Source organism: Sardina pilchardus, chromosome 1, assembly GCF_963854185.1.
Source record: "Sardina pilchardus chromosome 1, fSarPil1.1, whole genome shotgun sequence".
Classification (NCBI taxonomy): Eukaryota; Metazoa; Chordata; class Actinopteri; order Clupeiformes; family Clupeidae; genus Sardina; species Sardina pilchardus.
Genome location: NC_084994.1, coordinates 27,154,808 through 27,177,173, shown reverse-complemented (window position 1 = coordinate 27,177,173; position 22,366 = coordinate 27,154,808). Strand labels below are relative to the sequence as shown.

At 43.6% G+C, this 22,366-nt stretch overlaps 4 protein-coding genes across 7 annotated transcripts in view; 3 read left to right on the top strand and 1 right to left on the bottom strand.

Annotated features, from left to right (window-relative positions):
• aplf (aprataxin and PNKP like factor) overlaps positions 1–1,348 on the bottom strand; it is a 42,578-nt gene extending 41,230 nt beyond the window's left edge. For 2 of the 3 annotated variants that reach the window (XM_062540468.1, XM_062540448.1), the window contains exons 1-2: positions 1,267–1,348; positions 837–929 (exon numbers count right to left, since the gene is read on the bottom strand). In XM_062540468.1, the coding sequence (XP_062396452.1) occupies positions 837–929 (93 nt within the window). In that variant the 5' untranslated portion in view covers positions 1,267–1,348. Of the gene's footprint in view, positions 1–836; positions 930–1,198 lie in introns of all 3 variants that reach the window. The other variant, XM_062540457.1, reaches the window with a different exon arrangement.
• A 765-nt stretch (positions 1,349–2,113) lies between these two features.
• On the top strand, positions 2,114–6,419 carry LOC134087142 (F-box only protein 48). The gene is made up of 5 exons (XM_062540435.1): positions 2,114–2,175; positions 3,087–3,357; positions 4,205–4,286; positions 4,604–4,854; positions 5,503–6,419. Exons 3-5 carry the CDS (start codon positions 4,220–4,222, stop codon positions 5,662–5,664), a joined length of 480 nt encoding a protein of 159 aa, XP_062396419.1. The 5' UTR covers positions 2,114–2,175; positions 3,087–3,357; positions 4,205–4,219; the 3' UTR covers positions 5,665–6,419.
• An 872-nt stretch (positions 6,420–7,291) lies between these two features.
• On the top strand, positions 7,292–10,132 carry cnrip1a (cannabinoid receptor interacting protein 1a). Its single transcript, XM_062528466.1, has 3 exons — positions 7,292–7,570; positions 8,178–8,322; positions 9,541–10,132. Exons 1-3 carry the CDS (start codon positions 7,392–7,394, stop codon positions 9,703–9,705), a joined length of 489 nt encoding a protein of 162 aa, XP_062384450.1. The 5' UTR covers positions 7,292–7,391; the 3' UTR covers positions 9,706–10,132.
• A 1,869-nt stretch (positions 10,133–12,001) lies between these two features.
• Positions 12,002–22,366, top strand: part of ppp3r1b (protein phosphatase 3 (formerly 2B), regulatory s1ubunit B, alpha isoform, b) — a 30,862-nt gene continuing 20,497 nt past the window's right edge. Inside the window, exons 1-2 of one of the 2 annotated variants that reach the window (XM_062540422.1) lie at positions 12,002–12,224; positions 22,117–22,156. In XM_062540422.1, the coding sequence (XP_062396406.1) occupies positions 12,222–12,224; positions 22,117–22,156 (43 nt within the window). In that variant the 5' untranslated portion in view covers positions 12,002–12,221. Of the gene's footprint in view, positions 12,225–12,703; positions 12,783–22,116; positions 22,157–22,366 lie in introns of those variants that run through there. The other variant, XM_062540412.1, reaches the window with a different exon arrangement.

Genomic DNA, 22,366 nt, shown 5'->3' with positions numbered 1-22,366 from the left:
CCGCCTCTGCCTTCCAACTGTCCCAACAAGCAAAGGGGGTGGGGTGGGGGGGCATTCAAGGGGTGACTACTAGCTGTGCTCTCCCTACTGGGACTGGGAGGTGAAACGGTCATGCAGCCTGGACTCAGTGCCGACTTGTCTTGACATGCCTGCACAACATTACAGTAGCTTGTTGCTGCCATCTACTGGCACATCAGTGTCACTACAGACTCTTTTAACAGCATAAACAAAACAAAAGGGTATCTCTGGTGGCACAGAAAACTACACAGAGACAATGCAACTTGGGGACAAACCAGTGGTTAGACCATGTACAGTAACACTCTGGTAGATACTGCATGCTTTGGCTAGAGAGGACTCTAAAACCATCTTTTAGCATCGCTACCAAACATGACCTCCTGTCAAGGCCTGTAAAGTGCACAACAGGTGCACTCATATGCTGTATACTGTATGAGTAGGAATGTGCTGACAATCCAATAGGACCATCTCAGACTGTTCTTGTAACCAAACTAGCCTAGATGTCTCCTGACCGGTTTCTTTTCTCCAGTCCTCTGTTTGAAAATGGGCTAAAGACTACATGAAACCCATAAACCAATAGGTCCATGCCTCAGTAGAACAAACATTATTATTGAAGCCATCACACCGTCGTGGGTATGGACTGGAGAACTGCAAAGCAAAGGGGACACTTCAAGAGCGTCACCAGAGGTGCCTGAGGTAGGCACAACAATAATGGAAGACAGGACACACGTCAGGTTAACAGTGAACTTGTGTATTTTTAATAACTGCAAAGAGATTTGTGCAGAACTGCCTACTGCAATGAATGTCTTTGAAAAACTTACTCCAAATAGAGGACCTCTGCCGAGAACAGTCTCGCCCTCCGGTAGGAGTACTAGATTACCACCGTCCACTGGCTTCAGCTCAAAGATAGGCATCTGCGAAGAAACCATCATTTAATTGGCTTTAATTAAGAAGAAGCATTAGACTATCATAGTGGTTCCTGTAAAACCCCCTCAAAACACAAGGAGCGTTGCCCCATCACTGAACACTGCACTGATCAAGTGCAAGTGGATGCACTTGAGTTGAACCATGACTAGACTACCATGATTGCTTGTAAACAATATCACTACTACCAGCTAGCATCAGCATCAGCATGAGAATACCGATCGAGAGCACACTTGAATTAAAGTAATTAGCCAGTCACCTCGCTAACTCCGCAACACTATTGGAAAAGCTATGCTCCGGGTTGTGTTGTGTTGATTGGATTTGTACCTGCACTCGAGGTCAGGGGCGCATTTACCGCCCACCTTCAGTCAAGTAGTTGTTCCTTTCAGTTTTCACGCGACAACTTCTCTTCCGGTCAAGAGCTTTCTTGGCGCATGCGTAATGTAGTTGCTAGTAGATCGTGGCTACACGCGCACACACACACACACACACACAATCCTTCGCTTGTACATTTAAAGCCTTCACACTGACAGACTTTGACAAGATTTGGGAAAGATTCTTGAAAGATTGTGGTCTTTTAACTAATGCCCCTCATTCAAGCTTTACTCAAAAGACTACAATCTTTCAAGAATCTTTCCCAAATCTTGTCAAAGTCAGTGAGCGTGCAAGTGACTGTTGAGAGTTATTATAAGACTCAAATACTGTCAGTTGACGAAGTAGGCTATTCGAGAAATTCAGCGGAATGTGTGGCCATGGAATGTGCAAATTTGGTCGACTGGTAATATATGGACGAGACTGTTCAGATTACATCAACTAACTGTAGAAGCCAAATGAATCCAGCCATCAAGGTAAGTGGGTAACGTCGGCTCCAGGTACCACCAAGAAACGCGTAAATTTGGCCACATGGTACAGAAGCGACCTCTAGTGGACTAAAACAGCTCAAGCAACAAGACTCTGTTCTTGAGGCGCATTTTTCAAATGCGTTTGGCTGGTCGGTGCTAATGCTAAATAATGCTGTTGGTGGAGCCGTGTCCATGGACGGTATAATTTATGGACAGCCCATAGTTTAATTAGAGGGTTTACTTAGAGAAATACATGTATTAACAGCTTGTAGTCTCTTTGTCAGATCCCCGAAATTTGTAGTGCGCATGCGTCGAGGGAGGCGTTGTGATGACGCGATCATAATAAACAAATAGGACATTTAAACTCGACAGTCGGGGAAGGGAGTGGCCAAAGGTAAAACACATTTGTTATTGAGTCTCTTAATAGTATTTTGTGTTTTAATTTGAGTTATAATTAGTAAAGGTATTAACCTAGAATAAACTGACTATATTGAGGAGCAACGGGGCGTTTAGTTTGGATTTTGTCGACGCAGACCAACCACAAAAGAGCTTGCAGTTGGTAGCCTACGCTGGTACGCCGTCTTGTTTTCATACAGTGCAGTCTTCTATTTATTTTGGTCTCAATTAACTTGCTACAATTCGAGAGAACAGACAGCTAGCTAACCATAGGTTCGATAGGCACTTCAGCCTTGAGACTATTATATTAACAAATAAGAATAATTGTATTCGGCTATTCATTCATGAAGGACGGAATTGTTCAGATGATTACTTTCGCTCAATGTAACATTTTAAGGCTCTCTCTAGCATTTTCCCATGTTATTGGCTTGAGGCTTTGAACATTCCCTTTAGCTTTTGCTCGTGTTTTTAGACTTCAGCTGCTGTCACATTCCAGACAGAGACACGTGACATTGTTGCGTCCAGTTCGTCCACGCGTAGCTGTCAGTCCTACTACGATTAAGAAAATGCATTTCAAGAGTGCTGTACAGGCACCGTTTTAATCAGTCACTGTCGAAACTGTCGAAGTGACTTCACTTCCGTAGTAAAACTTCACGAACACTTCAGCAACTCCACAGAAACCCCACACTATGCCCAAATAGCTAGGCCCTTCAGAAATGATAGTTTGGCCAGAATAGTTGGTAATGAGGAACCACGAACCAGCACGTCCTTTTTGCATGATAATAAGACGCAGATCCATCTGGCATAACGTGACCTGTTGAGAAACTGTAGCAGAGTGCAACGTTTGTTGTTTTGTTTATATATATATATATATATATATATATATATTATTGTTTCTCACTGTATTAGGACCAGTCCCTTGCAGCCTACACTAGCCTACTGGTGTCTTCAACTGGACTGGACTCCGCCCCCTGCACTAGCAGCTGTGGTGGGGACCTTCTCTCTGTCTCTGTAGTTGGTGGCGGTGGTGGGGACCTTCTCTCTCTCTCTCTGTAGTTGGTGGCAGTGGTCTCCATCGGCTCCCACACCAGGGCATGGGCAGCAGCTCTCCAACACTACTACTACCGCCCAGCACTGCGCCTGTGCCAGCCTTCTAGAAGCTTCTCAGCATCTGACACAGGTAGCGATCAAGATGATGAGCTCTTGTGTCGGATTTGTGTGGTTATATGTGATGTAGTCTACGGTTGATTTTTCCTTTTGATATATGATATGGATCTGCTGTTTGTGTACATGTATATTTGTAATTTATACAGCACAACCTGGGGGGGTATCCCAAGTACATGGTTTAGTGACAAACCTGAGTAAATTAAGTCAGATTCAGTGGTAAGCCTCTTAAAGGTACACTATGAGATCTTGCATGGTTTTTAGAGCAATTTCGTTTTTGTCTCAAATCATAGCCATCTCCCTACGGTCATCTTGCTGCCTGCTCCCTGAATACATTGTGAAAAAATCTGGTCTCTGGAGACAACACAGGGGCAGTAAAACGTCAAACAAACACTAGGGCGCAGACTGTGTACCAAAACATAACAAACCATATTTCAGCCAAACACCAACAAGATGTTTAGGGGAGGGGTTGGGGGTTAGTGAGCATGCATGCACATATGGGTTGGGGGCAGTGAGAAAACTTGATTTAGTAGCATGCATTGGAAAGTGGTGTTTTGTTTGTTTACGTGGAACGTCAACAGAAGTAACATCATTCAGGATCTCATAGTGCACCTTTAATAGAAGAGCTGTACGGCCTTATTCTCCTAACAAAACAATGTCATTGGGCTCTTGTTGTAGGAGGTTTACCACTTACTCTGAGTTAACTTACTTGACTTGACTCTGTGTTGGCATGGACCAGAGCCATATGTATCTACTGTATACGGCTCTGGCATGGACTATTTGCCAGCAAATTCTAGAATGTTGCAAACCTGTTTGAACATAGACAATGGACAAGTGATATCAAAACATTTGAAATCTTCAAGGTCTGAAACGTGACGATGAAACAAGAAGCAATGAGGAGTTTGCCATTCCCCACGTCTTCGACCCCAGATCGACTATCTGAAGGTAATGTGCTGATTTCTAAAATCTATTTATAAAGAATTCTAGTCTGTGTGATCAGGAATCCCAACACATCCAATGAAACGTCTTCAACAGGAATCATTTGCAGCAATGGACAATGGCGTATGGTAGCGTAGTGGTTCATGAATTGGGCTAGCGTGTAATAGCCTGAAAAAGGCTCAATTCCAGGTTTCCACTGTCCCTTGAGCAAGGCACTTAGTTTGTCCCCTGAGTTGCTCCCTGCGGCTTATATGCGGGAAATTACTGTAAATATATAAAAAACCTGTGAAAACTAGAAAATAAATCTTTTTTTTTTTTTCCAGAATTATCCATGCTGTTGTCCATGAGAGGGGAAGAGCAGCAGAACTTCACACGGGCCTTACCGCCGGAGATGAGCCTGAGGATCTTCAGCGAGCTGGACGTTCGGAGTCTGTGTCGGGCCTCGCTCACCTGCAAGCAGTGGAACGGTCTCATCGAGGGCAGCGACAGTCTCTGGCGGAACCACTGCCTCACGGTTCTGGCCGTGTGCAACAAAGAGGTCACCGGAGACCTACAGGACGGCCTGTCCTGGAAGGTTGGTGATGTTTTGGAGTTTTATCTAAAACAAAATCTAGTTAGGGTTTTTGTTTGTCTTAAAGTGGGATGCGGAGAATTTGGCCCCTCACGTGGATGAAAGCAATGCTCTTTTTTTGGACAGGGCTTTGCACTGGATTTGGTGATGTCTATAAATGTATCAAAATATAAAAAGCACATTTTGTGACCTCTGTTTAGAGGTACACTATTCTAACCAATCAAAACAGGTGCTTCAGATGCATAGTAGGAAGGGATACGTATACGTAATTGGCAGTGAAACTCAAACACTAACAACTCTTAGTCAGGATTGAGGACTTGACCTTTAATTACCCGCGTGCAAATGCGTTCTTATAATATATAATATATATTTATTAGCTCTTCAGTTTCACATTCTCCGAGATGAAATCTTCAATGTCAATGTTTCCTCTTTTTTTTATCTCGTCTTTTAACTTGTCTTAATATGAGTATATATGAATGAATATTTGCTACACACACACACACACACACACCCATACACACACACACGCACATTGTCTGTGTCATCATGGCTTTTATTGCTGATGTGGTGGAGCAGTCTGTGTTGTTTTGTATAAAAGTGTCTGCCTAAACATCAGTGAAAGTTTTAACTTCAGCTTGACCTGCATCTCAGGTCACCCTGGTGCGTAACTACCAGAAGAGCCGCGCCAAGAAGAACTGGATCAAGGGCCGGTGCAGCCACGTGCGCTCAGCGGACCAGATCCCGCCCCACAGCATGTACCCGTTCGACGTGGAGACCTGGGGGGAGATCCTGGAGGCCGAGCTGGAGAGATAGATCGCCTGCTGCTAGCAGTTGGAGGAGGAGGAGAGGAGGAGGAAGAGGAGTAGGAGGAGGAGGAAGAGGATGAGGAGGAAGAGGTGGTGGTGGTGGAGGAGGTGGTGATGGAGGTGGTGGTATTGGTGGTCATTATATAGTGCGTAATCTAATGTATGATGGATTACATTAGTGAGGTATTTCAAGTACATGGTGCAATGCCAAGTGCCAAGCCTGGGTAAGTTAACCCGGAGCGGTAGTGGTAAACCTGGTGATATAGTCAAGCCCTGCGCTGAAACAAAGCCAGAAAAGCTCTCCTTTTTGGAGGTTTCCGTCTTTCTGTGAGTTGTTGACTTCATCATGTGCACTTGAATTACCTCCCAGGACTGGCAAGACACACACACACACACACACACACACACACACACACACCAATAACAGTCATATGAAAAAGACTGAAATGCGTTTTTGTATTTTAGATAGGCTGTGATCAAGCACCTCAAGTGATTTGTAACCTTTTTTTGGACACTTTTTAAAGCACCAGCAGATACCTTGTATATGACTTCTGAAAAATGCTTTTAATGATTTCCAATGATATACATGCGGAATGATTTTTAAATTAATCATGAAAATGTCGATTTATGACATTTTGATATAGCACTTGAGAAATATCATATTTATTTATATGTAATATTTTATAATGATGTTTTGTTTGATAATGGTGCTATTGAAATATCAGACTAAATACAAGTGGATAAAATCTATGTGTGTAACAATTATTTCAAGACTGGTTTTGTTGTCAAAATTATTCTTTTCAAAAAGTGTGACATTATGACCATGCGTAACATGTTACCTTCATGCAAAGCTAATGTATTTGACATTTTCTTGTATAAGAAAACATCAGATTCACTTCAAAGGAAAAAGTGAGACACATTGTCTTCAACAAATTCAGATTTGTGATCAGTTATATGCACTCAATCTGAATTATCAATTGAGTATTTAAAAGAGTTACCCTGTGGTTGCTGAATTTGGAGGTCATATATTACACATAGTCACCATCTCTTTAAGATGTCATCATTTGTGTTGACAGAAGTTTGATGACTTTTTCTGTTTCTGCCTGTCCAAAACACCATCAGTATTAATATCATTGAGGATCTGAGTATCTTACAGCGATCACATTCTAGTTCAGACTCCATGTAAACACCTCATTGGTCGGTCAGTTTGGGGGGAACCCTTTGTCCATTTCAGGACAATGGACAGGGTCACTTGAACAGGTCTGACCGCACTGCTCTGGCTGGATCTCACGCAGAATTGAATGTCCAGAAATACAAATGAATGTCCCTCTTATGTCCATTCATGCTTTACATTATGATTGGCCATTTAGCCTACATTATAATTATTTATACATTAAATACATTATTTTTGGACATATTGCTCAGAGCAGCAGTAGCTGTGCGGCTACGGTCTCACTTCTTCATGCAAGAAGATGATGATTGTTGCTATAAAGGATTAGCCTCCGATGTAAGGATTATATAGGTTTATATATGGGCTATCCCTATGCTGCCAGTTGTAACAACACTGCCACCGTCTGTATTGAACGCGCCAGCCGTCTACGTCACAGCATCCTTGGGCGAGTGACACCGAAGAAAAAAAACAGGATACCCAGCCGCCGCGTCCAGGGGTTGCATTTTATTTTTTTCATACAGGAAGGAGGTAGCTTCAAATAGGCTGATCGATTCCGAGCAATTATGGCCGACATACCGCCTATTATAAACATCTCGATCTCACTGAAAATCCAGCCGAATGAAGGACCAGTGTTCTTTAAAGTAGACGGGACGCGGTTCGGACAGAGCAGGACAATAAAATTGCTAACAGGGTCCAAATACAAAATTCGGGTGGTGCTGAAGCCGACAAACGCTGAACCAGGGTAAGTAGGCTACTATCTCTGAATAGCCCATTCCTTTTGTTGGTATATGGGGCAGGCTACTTAGACGAGCCTACATGTAAACACACTTATTGTTATCCATCGCATGATGCACGCAGAATGAGCATCCCGTAAACATGGCGATAGTCTATATTTTGTCTATAATATCAACAGTAACTCTGAAAGTCAAGCCATTCGTTTTGGCTATGCGACGCCGAGGCTATGCATGTTTTAAGTGATATTGGTTTCCTTCATGATGCCAAGGCGTAGCCAGTGCACCATCGTCAAATTGCATGGCGTGCCAACCAACGTAATGTGATAGCCTACAGAAAACATTTGGATATTGTCTTACAAATTGGTTTACTCAGTTGTTATAACGTGCATGTTCACTAAATGTGGTCGTTAGACAGGGCCTACATCCCCTTTAGCCCCAGGTAGGCCTAGGTTTCTTATTTCAGTTACCAGCATCTGCTTGCTTTAGCTCCCTGACCTATACCATACAGTAGGCTATATTAGCCAATAGGGACAATGAAGTCTTATCCATATAGGCTATAGCGACATTAGTCTACGCTAATCTGTTCACTAATCATCGTTTTGGTGGTTCTGCCAGTACCATGGGTATCGGCAGCGTCAAGTTCCCCCTGGAGGTGGAGACCAAAGACGAGGAGTCAGTGGTGTACACTGGGCTCTACGACACCGAGGGCGTGCCGCCCACCAAGAGCGGGGAGAGGCAACCTATTCAGGTCTGCATAGAGGTAAGCGATTGGTCCACTGTTTAATCTGCATTGCATTTGGATACTGTTGCATACACTCTTAAAAAGGGGTTCTTACTAACCATGCAGGCTTTTAAGGTCCACTGTTTAATCTGCATTGCATTGGATACTGTTGCATGCATACACTCTTAAAAAAAGGTTCTTGCTAACCATGCAGGCTTTTAAGAACCATTATGGGTTCCTTTGATGAGAACCATTTTAGGGGTGCCATATATGAAGTGTGCAATAGGACTGTTTTTGGCCCTATATAGGCTTACAGTAGCCTATAGCACCTGTTTTTGTAAGAGTAGGCTATGGGCTACTGATGAAAGATTTTGGCTTGAGAGACCTTCACTTCAGTGGTCAATATTGCTTGGTGGTGTGTTTGGTGGATGATAGAGTTGGTGGGATGAGGGTGTGTGTGTGTGTGTGTGTGTGTGTGTGTGTGTGTGTGTGTGTGTGTGTGTGTGTGTGTGTGTGTGTGTGTGTGTGTCAACCTCAGTGTGTGTGTGTGTGTGTGTGTGTGTGTGTGTGTGTGTGTCCAGGCCCCCAGTGTCTATGAGGTAATGTCTATATAGCATGTGCTATTAAGCCTGCGTCGTAAACAAGTTGCACAAATCGACCACTCCTTCACTGAGTTGAACAGCAATGTTTTAAGTATAGCCTGCACTGCAGGGAGAGGCACGCTCAAACTCCAAGAGATCTCCTTGCTTCTTCGGGTGCAAGTTAAAAGTATCCTGCAATGTGCAAAAGAACCGCACTCAGTAGTTCATTATTTTTGTACATTTCTTTATTGTAGCACCATGCCTAAAAAAACAAACGCATTTCGGCGTCAAGCCCTGGTTTTTAAGGCATGGTGCTACAATAAAGAAATAAAGTAAAAAAAATAATTAAGTATAGCCTGCAACATTAACAATGCAGTTTGCAATTCACCTCAAGCAACAAATCGATTGGCAGGGAATTGTTTAAGGTCAGAACCGCCATGGTTGTTTCCCATTTACCAAGCAATGACCTACATTTTATTTATTTTTCTATTTATCTATTTATTGTTAACAAAAACTGTATTAAATTAGAATACCAGACTATGCCTAGTTGATAGATTATATGTCTCTTAACGAATAGTTCAGACTTCCCTGAACAAACTAATGTCATCTTCTTCTCTCTCTCTCTTTCTCTCTCTGTCTCTCTGTCTCTGTCTCTCTCTCTCTCTCTCCATTTTAGTTCAAAGACGCCGGCATGTTCGAGACCGTCTGGCAGGTGAAGTTCTACAACTACTACAAGAGGGAGCACTGTCAGTTTGGCAACAATTTCAACTGCATCGAGTACGAGGTCAAGCCCAACGAGACTCGCAGCCTGATGTGGATCAATAAGGAGGCCTTCCTCTAGGCCGCTCCCACACACACACACACACACACACACACACGCCCTCTGAGGGACTGGGGGGGGGGGAGATCTGGGGTGGAGTAATCTAACCACTGTAACCATCACAGCACTGTGGACTTGCATTTTGGGTGGTTTTCGGGGGCGAGCAGGAGGTGGCAGACATTTTGGAGTGTGACGAGGTTTTCTTTTCGTGTTCTTCCCCAAGAACTTTCTTTCTCTCTCTCCCTCTCTCTCTTGCTCTTTCTCTCTCCCTCTCTCTCTCTCTTTCTCTCTCTCTTTGTCTCTGGCTCTCACTTGTCTGTGTATCCCCATACAATGGCATGAGATGGGGACTAGTGTGGTTTCCTATTATTGTTCCCTATAAATATCTCTCTCTCTCTATCTGTCTACCTGTCTACCTGTCTGTGTGTGTGTGGCGTGTGTATGTGTGTGTGTGGCGTGTGTATGTGTGTGTGTGTGTGTGTCGGTCTATCAGCACCCCACGCTGCAGCTCTCGGTTCTGTGTTCTAGTTGCAGTAACGAGAGAGAGAGAGAGGACCTCTTTTGTCAGCCGCGCGCGCGGTCCTATCCGGAGCTTTGTGCTCTCGCTCAGCCTACACTCTCAGAGTTGTGAGAGGAGGATATCTTTTTCTTAACGTGGGCAAAAAGGGATCTGCAAAAAACACGGTGCTGGATGTACATTATATTGCCAATGCTCTTACGCGATTAAATATAGAGGGAAGCGGTTACCTTTGGGTGCTTCGTTAGGGCCCGCTGCAGATGGTCCATCGTTATCAGCTTGTGAAGTGTATGTATTTAAGTGTGAATGTGTTGCCGTGAAAAATTTATTTTAACTAGCTGAATTTAATCTATTTAACTATGTATAACCTGTTTCCGCCCCATATCAGCTGGTTGTGTTAGTATTGTTTTACGGATTTGTATAGAGACTTGTTTAATTTGCCTAAAAGCACAAAGTGGTTAAGATATCAGGTTTTTTTTTTGTTGTCTTCGTATGCCTTGTTTTTTTTCTTGTGTTTACTTTTGTTATTTGCTCACACGCCTATAACACTCACAGCTTTTCTTTTGTGATAATTTGAATGCTGCCTTGTTTGTGAATTTTTATTATTTTATAAATATATCAAGTTGCATTGCTTGACAACTTCCTGTTTTGCTCTGACCTGAATGAAGAACGCATAAATATGTATCACTTGAATCGTGTACGCCGGTGCCACCTGAAAAACAAGACAATGCAATAAATATAAAGATATCATTGACTTGTCAATTTCAATTGTCAATTTATTTCACTTATAGAGCGCCAAAACATTACTTACACATGTCTCATGGCGCTTTACAGAGTGTTGTTAAACATTCAGAGAGGGCCCATGAGTAACAGGGGCGAGGAAAAACTTCCTAGAATTGGAGATACATATGGGCGGAAACTTCGGACAGATCCACGACTCAAGGGCCCAACCCATCTGCCTAGGGCCTGCCTGTCAGCGTTGATATTACCACACATTATATACCCCTTTGGGAACTGTTGGTTGATGCATTTGTTTGTCATGTTTAAGAAAGTTCAGCCTTTATTTCATTTCATATAGGCTATATAATTAAAGTCCAATATCCAGTTATGGGCATTATGTATTCTTTGTATTTAATAAGGATATTTCAACACCCCACATCAATCCATCGTTCCAAATCAACAGCCCAACATCAGACTACTAGGCTGTTTATGTATTTATTTTATGCATCTCTGTATTTATACATTATCTATTTTCTAATCTCACTTGGACATTGAGCCCTTGTCAAACCCAACTAGGCTGGTTCAATTAATGGCATGCTACATTATTGAAAAGTATGGCAAGTTATCTATGTTCTTACTAGGAATATAGGTTATACTTGGCTGTTCTGATTATTAAATATAGCATAAAACTAGGGCTGAAACTGATATCATTCAGACTGGAGGTCATGTCTGAAACAGGACTATCAAGGCTAGGTCTGCCAGGGAACTGTGACTAAACGAGTTGTTATCACCTCACGAGAACTGACAAACCAGATTTGATGTATTACTGGTCGTCTGACGTTATCTCCTTCACTAATTTGTGGGTGTGCTTTATGAACTCAACTGAACCTCATATGCAAAGCTTAAGTAACGTTCACTCAATTAATGTATGCAAAGGTGTACATGTTCAGTGAAAGGAGAGAGGAGAGAGAGAGAGAGAGAGAGAGAGAGAGAGAGAGAGAGAGAGAGAGAGAGAGTACCCGGATGTACTGTACTAACGCACCTCCCCCTACCCTGCTTTCCACCTCACTCGCTCCGCTCCCTCTCTCGACCAACTGCTTCCCCCTCTCTCTGCGGATCAACCGGAGTATCTGCAGTGGAGCCATCATCCATCGAGACTCGGAACAAGACCTAGGCTAGCGACTTTACATTTAAAGTCCGCCTAATCGGCTTTCGTAAACGTTTAACATCGACTCCAATACCTCGACGTGTTTGCCTCGGCGGTTTTTTCTCTGCAAGTGAAGACTACGCGACCGACAGAATGGTAAGGAGAGGGAACAATCGCTATTCGTCACTCTGTGTGTAGGCTATGTGTAAAGATACGGCGAAATTAACCCGCCATGGAACCCTTCTTATTGCTTACTTGCTCGACACTTGTTCGATCAACTGTGCTGTAGGCTACCACTCCGTTCACGAAACGAGATACGAGTGTATTAGCTAACTGTCTTTGTTTTTTCACGTCAACCCTGTGTTGATAAAACACCACCATGATATGACTGAGTGAGTGGGCCACGTTCTGGCGGATTCCTTGCCTATGTTGGCTTTTTATTTACGCGCACGAAAACCCCAATGGAGTCCACACAATTCTCAGATTTTATCAACATGACCGACGATGTAACAATGTAGCTAACTACCTATTCCGCTGGTTGAAGTGAAAAGTGAAACAATGTATCGTCAGCTAGCTATACCTAAGGCGACACTGTAGCCCAACATATACAGCACTGTAACCTTAGCTGCAAGCTAGTTTGCGTAAATTGAACGGACTTGAGAACTTGGGTCGACTGAATCTCGTTGATTACGGGCCATTGCCATGTCCAAATCCGTATGTACTTGGGTTTTTCACCTGCATGGACTTACGTGCGTGCACATTTGTTCATCTAGTTTATGTCACCGCTGGAAACGAACACTCTTTGCCTATGTTTACGTGGCCCCTGAGAACTGACGACTGTTCAATGTGGCGAAAGTCACCATGGCAGTAAAATTGAGGTCTACTGTACCACTTGATTCGCATTTGTTGCTTCCTTCTCAGTCGAGGCTACAACGCCGCAACGTAGACACCATTGTAGGGTTTTCTTTTTTTTTCTTTCATTTTAGCTGGTAGGAGGATTATTGGACTGGTTTGTACCACACAACACTAGCATAAGCTGTTTGGGGTCGTGCTAGGCTATTTCTAGAGCGCAACATTTCTGTATTTCAGCTACTGTTTGGAAACCCACACGTTGTTTTTTACTGTAACATGACTTCAAGACCTGGTCGTTGTAGCAGGTGTATCTGTCGTGATTGTCAGTTTTAAACACAAATGGTGTCTGCTTTCAATGACTGCAACCTGTGCGTCTTTGCACAGCCCAGTCCAGCTGCAACGCTAGGCTAGTGGCAGAGAGGGGGTGGTGTAGTAGCCTAGACTACAGAACATCATCACGACTCTCTCGCTGATGATGGTTTACAAATATGTGGTTGACTTTGGTCACATCTCAAACCTGCTTGCAGCAGACGCAAAGTGCATAGACCATAGTGTGATTTTTGTTATCATTATTATTATTTTTTAATCCAGTCATCTCTGATAGATGAGTGCAATCTACTGAAGGGTGATTCTAGAGGCCTTAATGATTTTAAATGCTTTTCCCCTGATGCACTGTATCCTACCATACAATGTAGAGTTTGCAGGCACTCTGGTGCCATTGTGTTCTAAGAGGCACAATCTGTACCTTCTTGGGAGCGTGCGATGTTGTATGTGTGTCAAGGCTGTGGCTCTCAAAGTGTCCCCTCTCAAGATGTCTCTGGTGAAAACCACGGGGAACCTACTGCACATGATTTCCATTCCAAAGGGAAATCATGGTAGTGCTATTCCGGTTGTGAATTCAACTTAGACTGTGGTGTATTGACACATTAGTTTGATCTGATAGGCTTACCGTAGTTTCGAGTTCATGTGTAGGCCTACTGCGCAAGCTCAAGAACAAACACATTGTTGTATGAAAACTGAACATGCCATGTCTGATGTGACACCTTGATTTTATAAAGCCTTTTGAACGTGTGCAGCCGTCTCGTTAATGGAAGTACACCACATAGACAAAAAGGAAAAGCAAGTTTTGGCTAGAAGATAGCAGTATAGGCCTACAGCAGACCTATCACCTGTTTAAGAAGTTGGATTATGGATCGTAGGATGTTGTAAACAAAATTCATTGTTGTTGATCACATGGCTGACAGCATCAGGACTTTGTGATTGACACGCTCCGTGGGGCGTCTGTTGGTGTGCACGTCTGATTCCGACCTTACACCTACCGGCCGTAATCGTAATCCTAATCCACTTATCCTTAAGGCACTGTCTGTGTGTCTTGGAGTCAAAATAGTCACTACTCACAATGTTGTCGTTTTGTCCTATGTATCTTATCCCCAGTGTTATTCAGCCCAAAGAACCTCAATGGACCTCTGAAGTTCGCCTACAAAAAGGATCCAGAGCTGCCATCTTTGCCCATATAAGGAGATCCGGGAGTTAATTGAAGCTAACTGCCTATGGCAAGTTGCATTGTAAGTTAGCTCTGGGGTAGCAAAGATCAAAGTGTGCCGTCTTCACCTACCGAAGATCACAGTATCCACTAGACGGCAGTGGACAAAACTGCGTAGCGAAAAACATCTGCATTTCCAATGTCATCATCCCCGTGAGAGTTTAACAGGTGCGATAATTGAAAACCCCATGTTATTTTCCCATAGAAAAAATCTCAAGATCTCCTTATTTGGGCAAAGATGGTAGCTTTTTTTGTTGGCGAACTTCAGAGGTCTGCCAGCTGACCCTTATTAGCCACTGAAGTTCAAGTCTGTGGGTGCCTCTCATTTGGGCTTTTATACGTCCACCCTCGCTCATCGGGCCTCGATCCTCACTGATCTACATAAAGAATGATGGGGCGAAAACAATGGGATAGTCTATCCAGTGTTCGTTATAGATCAGTGGGAACGCCCCTCGAGGATCGAGGAGGCATGTTGAGAAGCACCTTGTGTGTTTGGTAACAGACACCGACGACGAGCAGGTGAGCGCACACCTCCATGATGAGGAAGGATGTAATCCTCTTTGACCTCAAATGCCATCGCTGAGCGCTAAATAAAACCGCAGGTCTTCACCTTTGACCTCCTCTTAGGTTTTTTTTTTTACAGGAACCAGAGTGTGACATGCTTGGTGCTGTGTTGAACTTTGAACTTTGAAAGGGTTTATCAGCTTTTTTTAGTGTGGGTAGTAGACCTTCAGAGGTTCTGGTAAAGAACTAGCCTAGAATTCTAGACGCACCCTAGTGGCAAAACATATTTTTTGCCTAGCGGGATGGTCTAGGGTCGCGCCGCTAAGGCCAAGCCTGCGTTCGACACCAGGCCAGCCTGTCCAATGAGAACGCTCTATCTGTCTACGGATGTCTATTAAATGTGTCTGTGCATAGCTCATCATCGTCTTGCTTTCCCCCCTGTTCTGTGATTGGTTCCCTATCTCAGGCAAAAAATGAGGGTGGTAGTTTCCAGACTGCCTTAGCAGCGTGAATCAGATCACCACGCAAGGCAGCATGGGAACACCCAGGCTAGGTTCAAGCAGTGTCCCAGTTTTGGGGGGTGTGGGGGGGGGGGGTCGGTTGGGATCTGAAGGGACTTATTCTGGGACAGATCACACAGATCTGTGATGAAACTGAAAGGCCACCGTCACTTCGAAACGGATCTGATTGGGCTGAAGCAGTGCTACGCTCTCACCTCTGTAGCATGTCAGAATGTAATCCTCTTTGACCCTTAAGTGTCTTCACGGAATGCTAAATAAAACCCTGGGTTGTCACCTTTGACCTCTTGGTTTTGATGTTGTTGTTGTTTTCTGTGTGAGTGTGAGGAAAAGAGTTGAATGCTCTGCCTAACCTTGAAAGGTCTGGGCGAGGAAGCCACCCAGAGGTTCTGCAAAGAACCCTCATGTGTCATCATTTTTGATGACTACATCCACCATGTGCAAACAAGTACAAATCTTGTAGCCTACTGCTGTTAAATACTCCTCTTTCTCTCCTGAAATACCCTACCTTCCATGTCATTTTTTTTCTGCCTCTTCCTTCCTGTTGATTGTTTGTAGTACTAGGTTTTATCAATTTATCATATATATATATATATATTGTTATATTGTTATTACACATTTTCATTTTCAATTTTACACAGTCCTATGTTGAACCGCTAGTTCAGACTTCTTCAAACAGTGGTCAACTTTCTGGAAACCACATAGCAAGCATTGATTCTGACAGAACAATTCTAGAAGGCTCCTTATCCCCAAGTTGACACCCCCAGAGTCTCGTCGATTGCCTGCAACAGGTTTCCATTAGAAAGGTTCCGTGTAGCACGTTGAGCCTTTTGCTTTAAAATGAGGAGAACAACAGTTACCCTCGCATAGAAACACCTTTTCTATATTATTTGATTATTTATGATGATACATTTTCGTAATATCAGTGTTTATTTGTGATCTCTGGTTCCGTGTCGCATTTTGAGCCTTTTGCTTTAAAATGAGAACAGCAGTTACCCTCACAGAAAAACACCACCATAGAGACACCTTATCTATATTATTTAGTTATTTATGATGATATATTTTCATAATAACAGTGTTTATTTGTGATCTGAAGACAATGATAGCTACATTTTAGTTTACCCTGTGGACCATACATTATACAGTACTGACGTACTAGTAACAGATGTAATTGACCTTACCTGGTCAGTTTGCGTCAGGTGAGCATCAGCTTTAGGTACAAGTTGATGGATGCCACTGTTATTGTTGACAGTTGGCTTTTGTTGGGCCATCCCTGTAGAAGTCATTGTAACCAGAGGAAGTCATGTGTTTGTTGGCCCAAAACAAGAGACCATTAGCACACAAACACAAAACCCTCAGAATTTGCATGGCATGTTTATGTAGGCTATATGATGCAATCCATATGGCTAAATGTAACATTCATATTAATTTATGTTAGCATGTAATGGTTTGAAATAATATGTGTAGTTTATGTGTGTGCATAGACACAGTGCTTTAAATTCTTTCAGTTTGTTTTCTTTGTTGCTAGTATTTAATGCAAACTGATACAAATAGTTGCTAGGTGGAGGAACCTGGGATGTGCACTGAAACTTCTAGAACCAGACCAGTGGAACTCCCTAGGGAGTTCTAGAACTCCCTGGACACACAGGCCCTGTTCCAGCTGAGGAGAGTGGGAGCTGCGAGGAGTGTGTCTTACTCTGAACGAGATGTGCGTGTGTGACCTCAATCTGGCATAGAGAAGAGGGCCAGGCTCCTAACGTAGAGCTCTGCTAGGGTAGTGGTTTAAGCACACACCCACTGTTACACCCCAGTGGAATGGAAGAGTTGGGGAAATGTTGGATGAAATTAGTCATACCAATTTTGTCCTGCCGTAAATCTGGATTTTTGGAAATTTTGGGGTGTTGCAGAACAGATGCAGGGTATACTGTGTGTGTCTACATGGAAGAAGGATCTATCTCTCTCTTCCCTCTTTCTCTCTTCTCCCTCTTTATCTCTGTATCTCTCTCTCTCTCCCTCTATCTATCTCTCTCTTCTCCCTCTATCTGTCTAGCTCTCTCTTTATACTCCAGTGACTTCACGCTAATGTATGTGAAGTAGTAGGAGACCTAGAATACCAGTCTCCCTCTCTCTCTCTCCGTCTCCCTCTTTCTCTCTCTCCCTCTCCCTTGCTCTCTCTCTCCCTCCCTCTCCCTCTCTCTCATCATGATCATCTCTATACATCTTTATTATACTGTATTACTCGTATTTCTGTATATTAGAATCAGAACTTTAAACACGCTATAGTATAGCCAGACTCAACATTGTATCATCACACAAATGCACAGGTATTCAATTAATGTAGGCATTAAATGTTCTCAATATTGTATATATTTTATCGAGAATCATGGAATACCCTATAACAGTTTGTAACATTGTAGTGAATTCAACAACATTTACCAGCATCAGACATTTTCAAGCATTCTGATTTTTTGACCACAAAAATGTGTATTTTTCACAATCCGCTACAACTGCTAGTTTACTCAGATTCTGTAATAGCCGTTAAAGACTTACTGGCTCAGTGTTTGTTGCTAACATGCTGAGTAAAGGTGGCCTAACCAAGGCATCACCATCCTGTCTGTGATCTGTGGCCTAACCAAAGGATCTGGATCAAGCATTAAAATGGTGCTTGACCTCTCAAAACTATCATAGAATACCTCATTACATACTACACATTCAAAGAAGTGTTGTCAAGGCAAGGAGAGACAGAACTTCTATCACATGAGATCTGTTCCAACTATGTAACATTTGAACGCAGTCTTGCAGAGGGAGAGAGAGAGAGAGATTTTTTGTCATGTATGCTTGAGTTTGTCTTTCATGTTACACATACCCTACATCTGTTCTATAACTTGATAGCAGAATCCAAAAATGGCCGAATACCCAGATTCGTAAGGGATAATCAACTCCGCGCCTTGCGTTTATAGGAAAATAATGCACGTTCGAAGTGGTAATAAGGTCCCGACGCCGCAGGCAGAGGGGCCTTTACACTTCACACTTTACACCTCGATGTTCCCCAGGAACAAAAACATGTGGAGGAGAGAAGACAGAGACACTGTCCTCCAAAGATGCTCCACTCTCACTCATCACCAGAGATAAGAACATGTGGATGGTGAGATCTGGACGGAGACACTATCCTCCAAAGATGCTCCACTCTCACTCACTCTCTCTCCCCTCTGCTCAGCTCTGCGCTGTTCCATGTCTCATTCTGCGGATGTCCAAGGGGAAGATTAGAGTAGTTCGCGTTGGAGTTTCTTTCCAGTACATTTATCCTGATTCAGAGGGACAGTGTCTCTTTTTTCCCCCTTTTTAGACACACACACACACACACACACACACACACACACACACACACACACATTCGCATTGACACTGACACATACTCGAAGAGTCTCCCATGCACACCCCGAGGCTTGTGTCCAATTTCTGCGTGCCCCTTTGAGATGCAGCAAGGCAGGAGGTTGCCCTCATTTCTAGCCCTGGCAGATTCTACCACTCTCTGTTGTTCTCATGCATAATGAAATAAGCTGTCTGTCTGTCTGTGTGTGTGTGTGTGTGTGTGTGTGTGTGTGTGTGTGTGAGTGAGTGAGAGAGAGAGAGAGCAAGCAAGCAAGTGTGTGTGTGTGTGTGTGAATGTGTGTGTGATGGGAGAAGACATGGACATCATCATTTGCTCTTCATTATGTTTTTTTGCGTGAAAGATATTTTCTTTCTTAATTTCCTGTTTAGTTATGACTATCACAAGTGATCGCAGGTTGTGTAATGTAGTGCTGTGTTAGTGGCCGTAACAGATCTGTCAGTTGGTGTGAAAATGGGTTACAGTATCCCCAGTGTAATGTAGTGTTGTGAGAGAGGAGTTCACTGGAGCAATGCAGCTGTAATCTTCAATTTTTTTTATTTTAGATTTTAATGTGCAAATTATACGTTTCGACGTTCTACCACGTCTTCGTCAGAGACTAGTAGTTAGTGGCCGTACCAGATACTGTCAGTTGATTTGTTCAGGGATGTCCATGTGAAAATGGGTTACAGTAGCCCAAGCGTAACGGCTGGTTTGGTTAAGAGTGTTCCCCTGGCGACCGCGTCCTAGATTGATCTGGTGTTGCATTCTGTTGATTGTGGTACCCTGTAATCAGGCACTTGAACATGATCTCTCTCTGTCTCTTCCTCCCTCTCTCCCTCTCCCTCTCTCTATCTCTATCTATCTCTCTCTATCAATCCTCTCTCTCTCTGTCCGTTTGTCTCTCTCTCTCTCTCTTTCTCTCTCTGTTTGTCTCCCTCCCCAATTCACCCACTGTCCCGCTTTCTCTCACTCAGCACACACTCTCGGCTCACACACGGTGCTCATCCAGCATCCAATCCTGCAGACACCCCCACTCATCCCAGATAGCTCGCGCTGTAAATCTGATTAGGAAGTTGAGGCACGGGAAAGGTGCCATTTGGAGATAGGCTGGGTGTGTGTGTGTGTGTGTGGGGGGGGGGGGGGGGGGGGGGGGGTGAGGGGTGCGCTGGTCAAATCAGGGCTGAACATGAGTGGGAGTGAGCTCACTGCATCAATTACATTTGAAATGTTTGCAGCCAACCCAGACAAACTGATAGTGCTGCACCATGTGGAAGTTGAGGGATCTCAAGAATGACGCTAGGCTAATTTAGCAGAGTGAGCTAACATAGGCTACATATCAGCCCCCACATCACAAACAGTGTACAATAGTTGTTTCTGATATGACATTTCCTCAGAGGGAAAGCCATGGCATTCGTGATGCTTATATCTGGATATCACCATATTAAGATCAATCTTTTTTTTATTTATTTATTTTAAAATATTTTGGGGGGGTCTTTTTGCCTTTATTTGTATAGGACAGTGAAGGGTGAGACAGGAAGTAGGTGGGAGAGAGAGATGGGGTGGGATTGGGAAATGACCGCAGGCCGGACTCGAACCTGGGTCCCCGTGGGCACTCGGACCCGTATGTGGTATGAGCGCTGTAGCCTGCTGCGCCACAGCGCTCCCCAGATCAATCTTTTAAGATTAGTCTTGGGAGTCTGCGCAACATTTCTTACTGCACAGGAGGCGTGATCAATGGGCATCGTTTGAATGACTCCGTATACGCTTGGAATAGTCCTTCAACCAATCAGATCAACATCCGGGTGCATCTTTTTGGATAAGCTAGTTTGACCAAAGATCCTTAATTACTGACAAGATAGAGCAACATAACGCATCTCTATGGAAGAAAAATTCGAACAGTTCCCGTCTGCTTAAAGAGGCGTGTCGCAAAGATGTCATAGTGGGATATCGATCTCTGTCAGATTGGCGAGCAGTTCAGTTCGAATGTTAACAGGTCTGCTTAAAGGGGGATTTAGCCCCCCTCCTTTTTGCGAAGACAGAACGCGGAAATGATCGAACGTTTGCGCCTCTCGCTCCACTTTAACCCTCTCTGGTTTGACGTTAGACAGGATAGGTTGTGGACAGGATATAGATGTGCAGGTTTCCAGCCTGAGTTGCCGGGCGAAATCCAAATTCACTGGCAGTTCAGGCAGGGTTCACCCAGCCCACTCATGATGCAGTTTCAAAAGTGATATTCTGCTACACTGTATTTTTTGCCTCGTAAGCCAACACATATTAGTTTCTACGCATTACAGAGCCAGTGTTCAACAATAATGTTTGTGATGTTGCCTATTTATAAGACAATTGTAGATTTCGTTCGAGGTCTTCTGAAGACAGAGTTTTCACAGTATTCCATGAAAATAGAACTGCATAGACATGTTACAGCATGTCCATGGATACTCTCAGTGACGAGGTTCTTCTTGACCTTTTGCGTGACCCTTTGATTCATGGAGTCGGCACATAGATTAGATCTTTGTCCCTTAGTTAAACAAAAATAGTGATAGTCTTGTGTAGTCCCACAGCATTCCTGTGTGTTTTAATTCGACATTGTTCACGTTGGCCAAACCGAATGCTTTGAACAGCTGAAGCTGCTGACAAAACAAGCAAATTATGAGTGACTGGACATTTCCTGCAAGTATATGTCATACACCCTTCTCCAGGTATATATACACACTGACTGTAACAACATGCACGTCTAAAGCAAGGCCTGTGTACTGAAGAAACATTAACTTCATGTTCGGCTACCCAAGGCCACTCGGCTTTTGAAACACAGTGACACACTGGCACATTGTGTGATGGACCGTGGCTGTGAACTTGTGACCTCTAGAACCGTGTGTGTGTGTGTGTGTGGTGTGTGTGGTGTGTGTGGTGTGTGTGTGTGTGTGTGTGTGTGTGTGTGTGTGTGTGTGTGTGTGTGTGTGTGTGCTGCGTACACTGTGGAGTGTCGTGTCGGACGTTGTTTCCTGTACTTTATCCCTCTGCTGGCCAGCCTCACACAAACATGTCTCTCCCTGTACTTAGGGACTTAGGGATTCATCCCATTACAAGGGTGCCACTGTCACCGGCACACCTATTTTGAGGTGTTTCGACTCCAAGATTTGTGCTCTGCAAAGCACATTGAGGCTGTGTTTGTTTACTTTTAAAGGTAAATGGATTGTTTTTGTGACTTGAATTTGAATTGAGCTAATGTTTGTCTTTTCTCCGTGTGTCTCTTTTCAGGGAAATGAAGCCAGCTACCCCCTGGAGATGTGCTCGCACTGTAAGTATCAAGGGGAACTTTTTAATCTCACTCTCCCCACCCCCTAAAATGATTGTAGAAGGTACAAAAAGGCTTTTTTTAAAAAAGGTTGAAAAGAGAGTGAAAACAGCAGGCCTGATAGAGTTCAGGCGTGTATGATGTCAAGAAAGGGCTAATCTCTATATTGTTTTTTAATGTATTGGATCATTTCGGGCAAAGATCATTATTGTC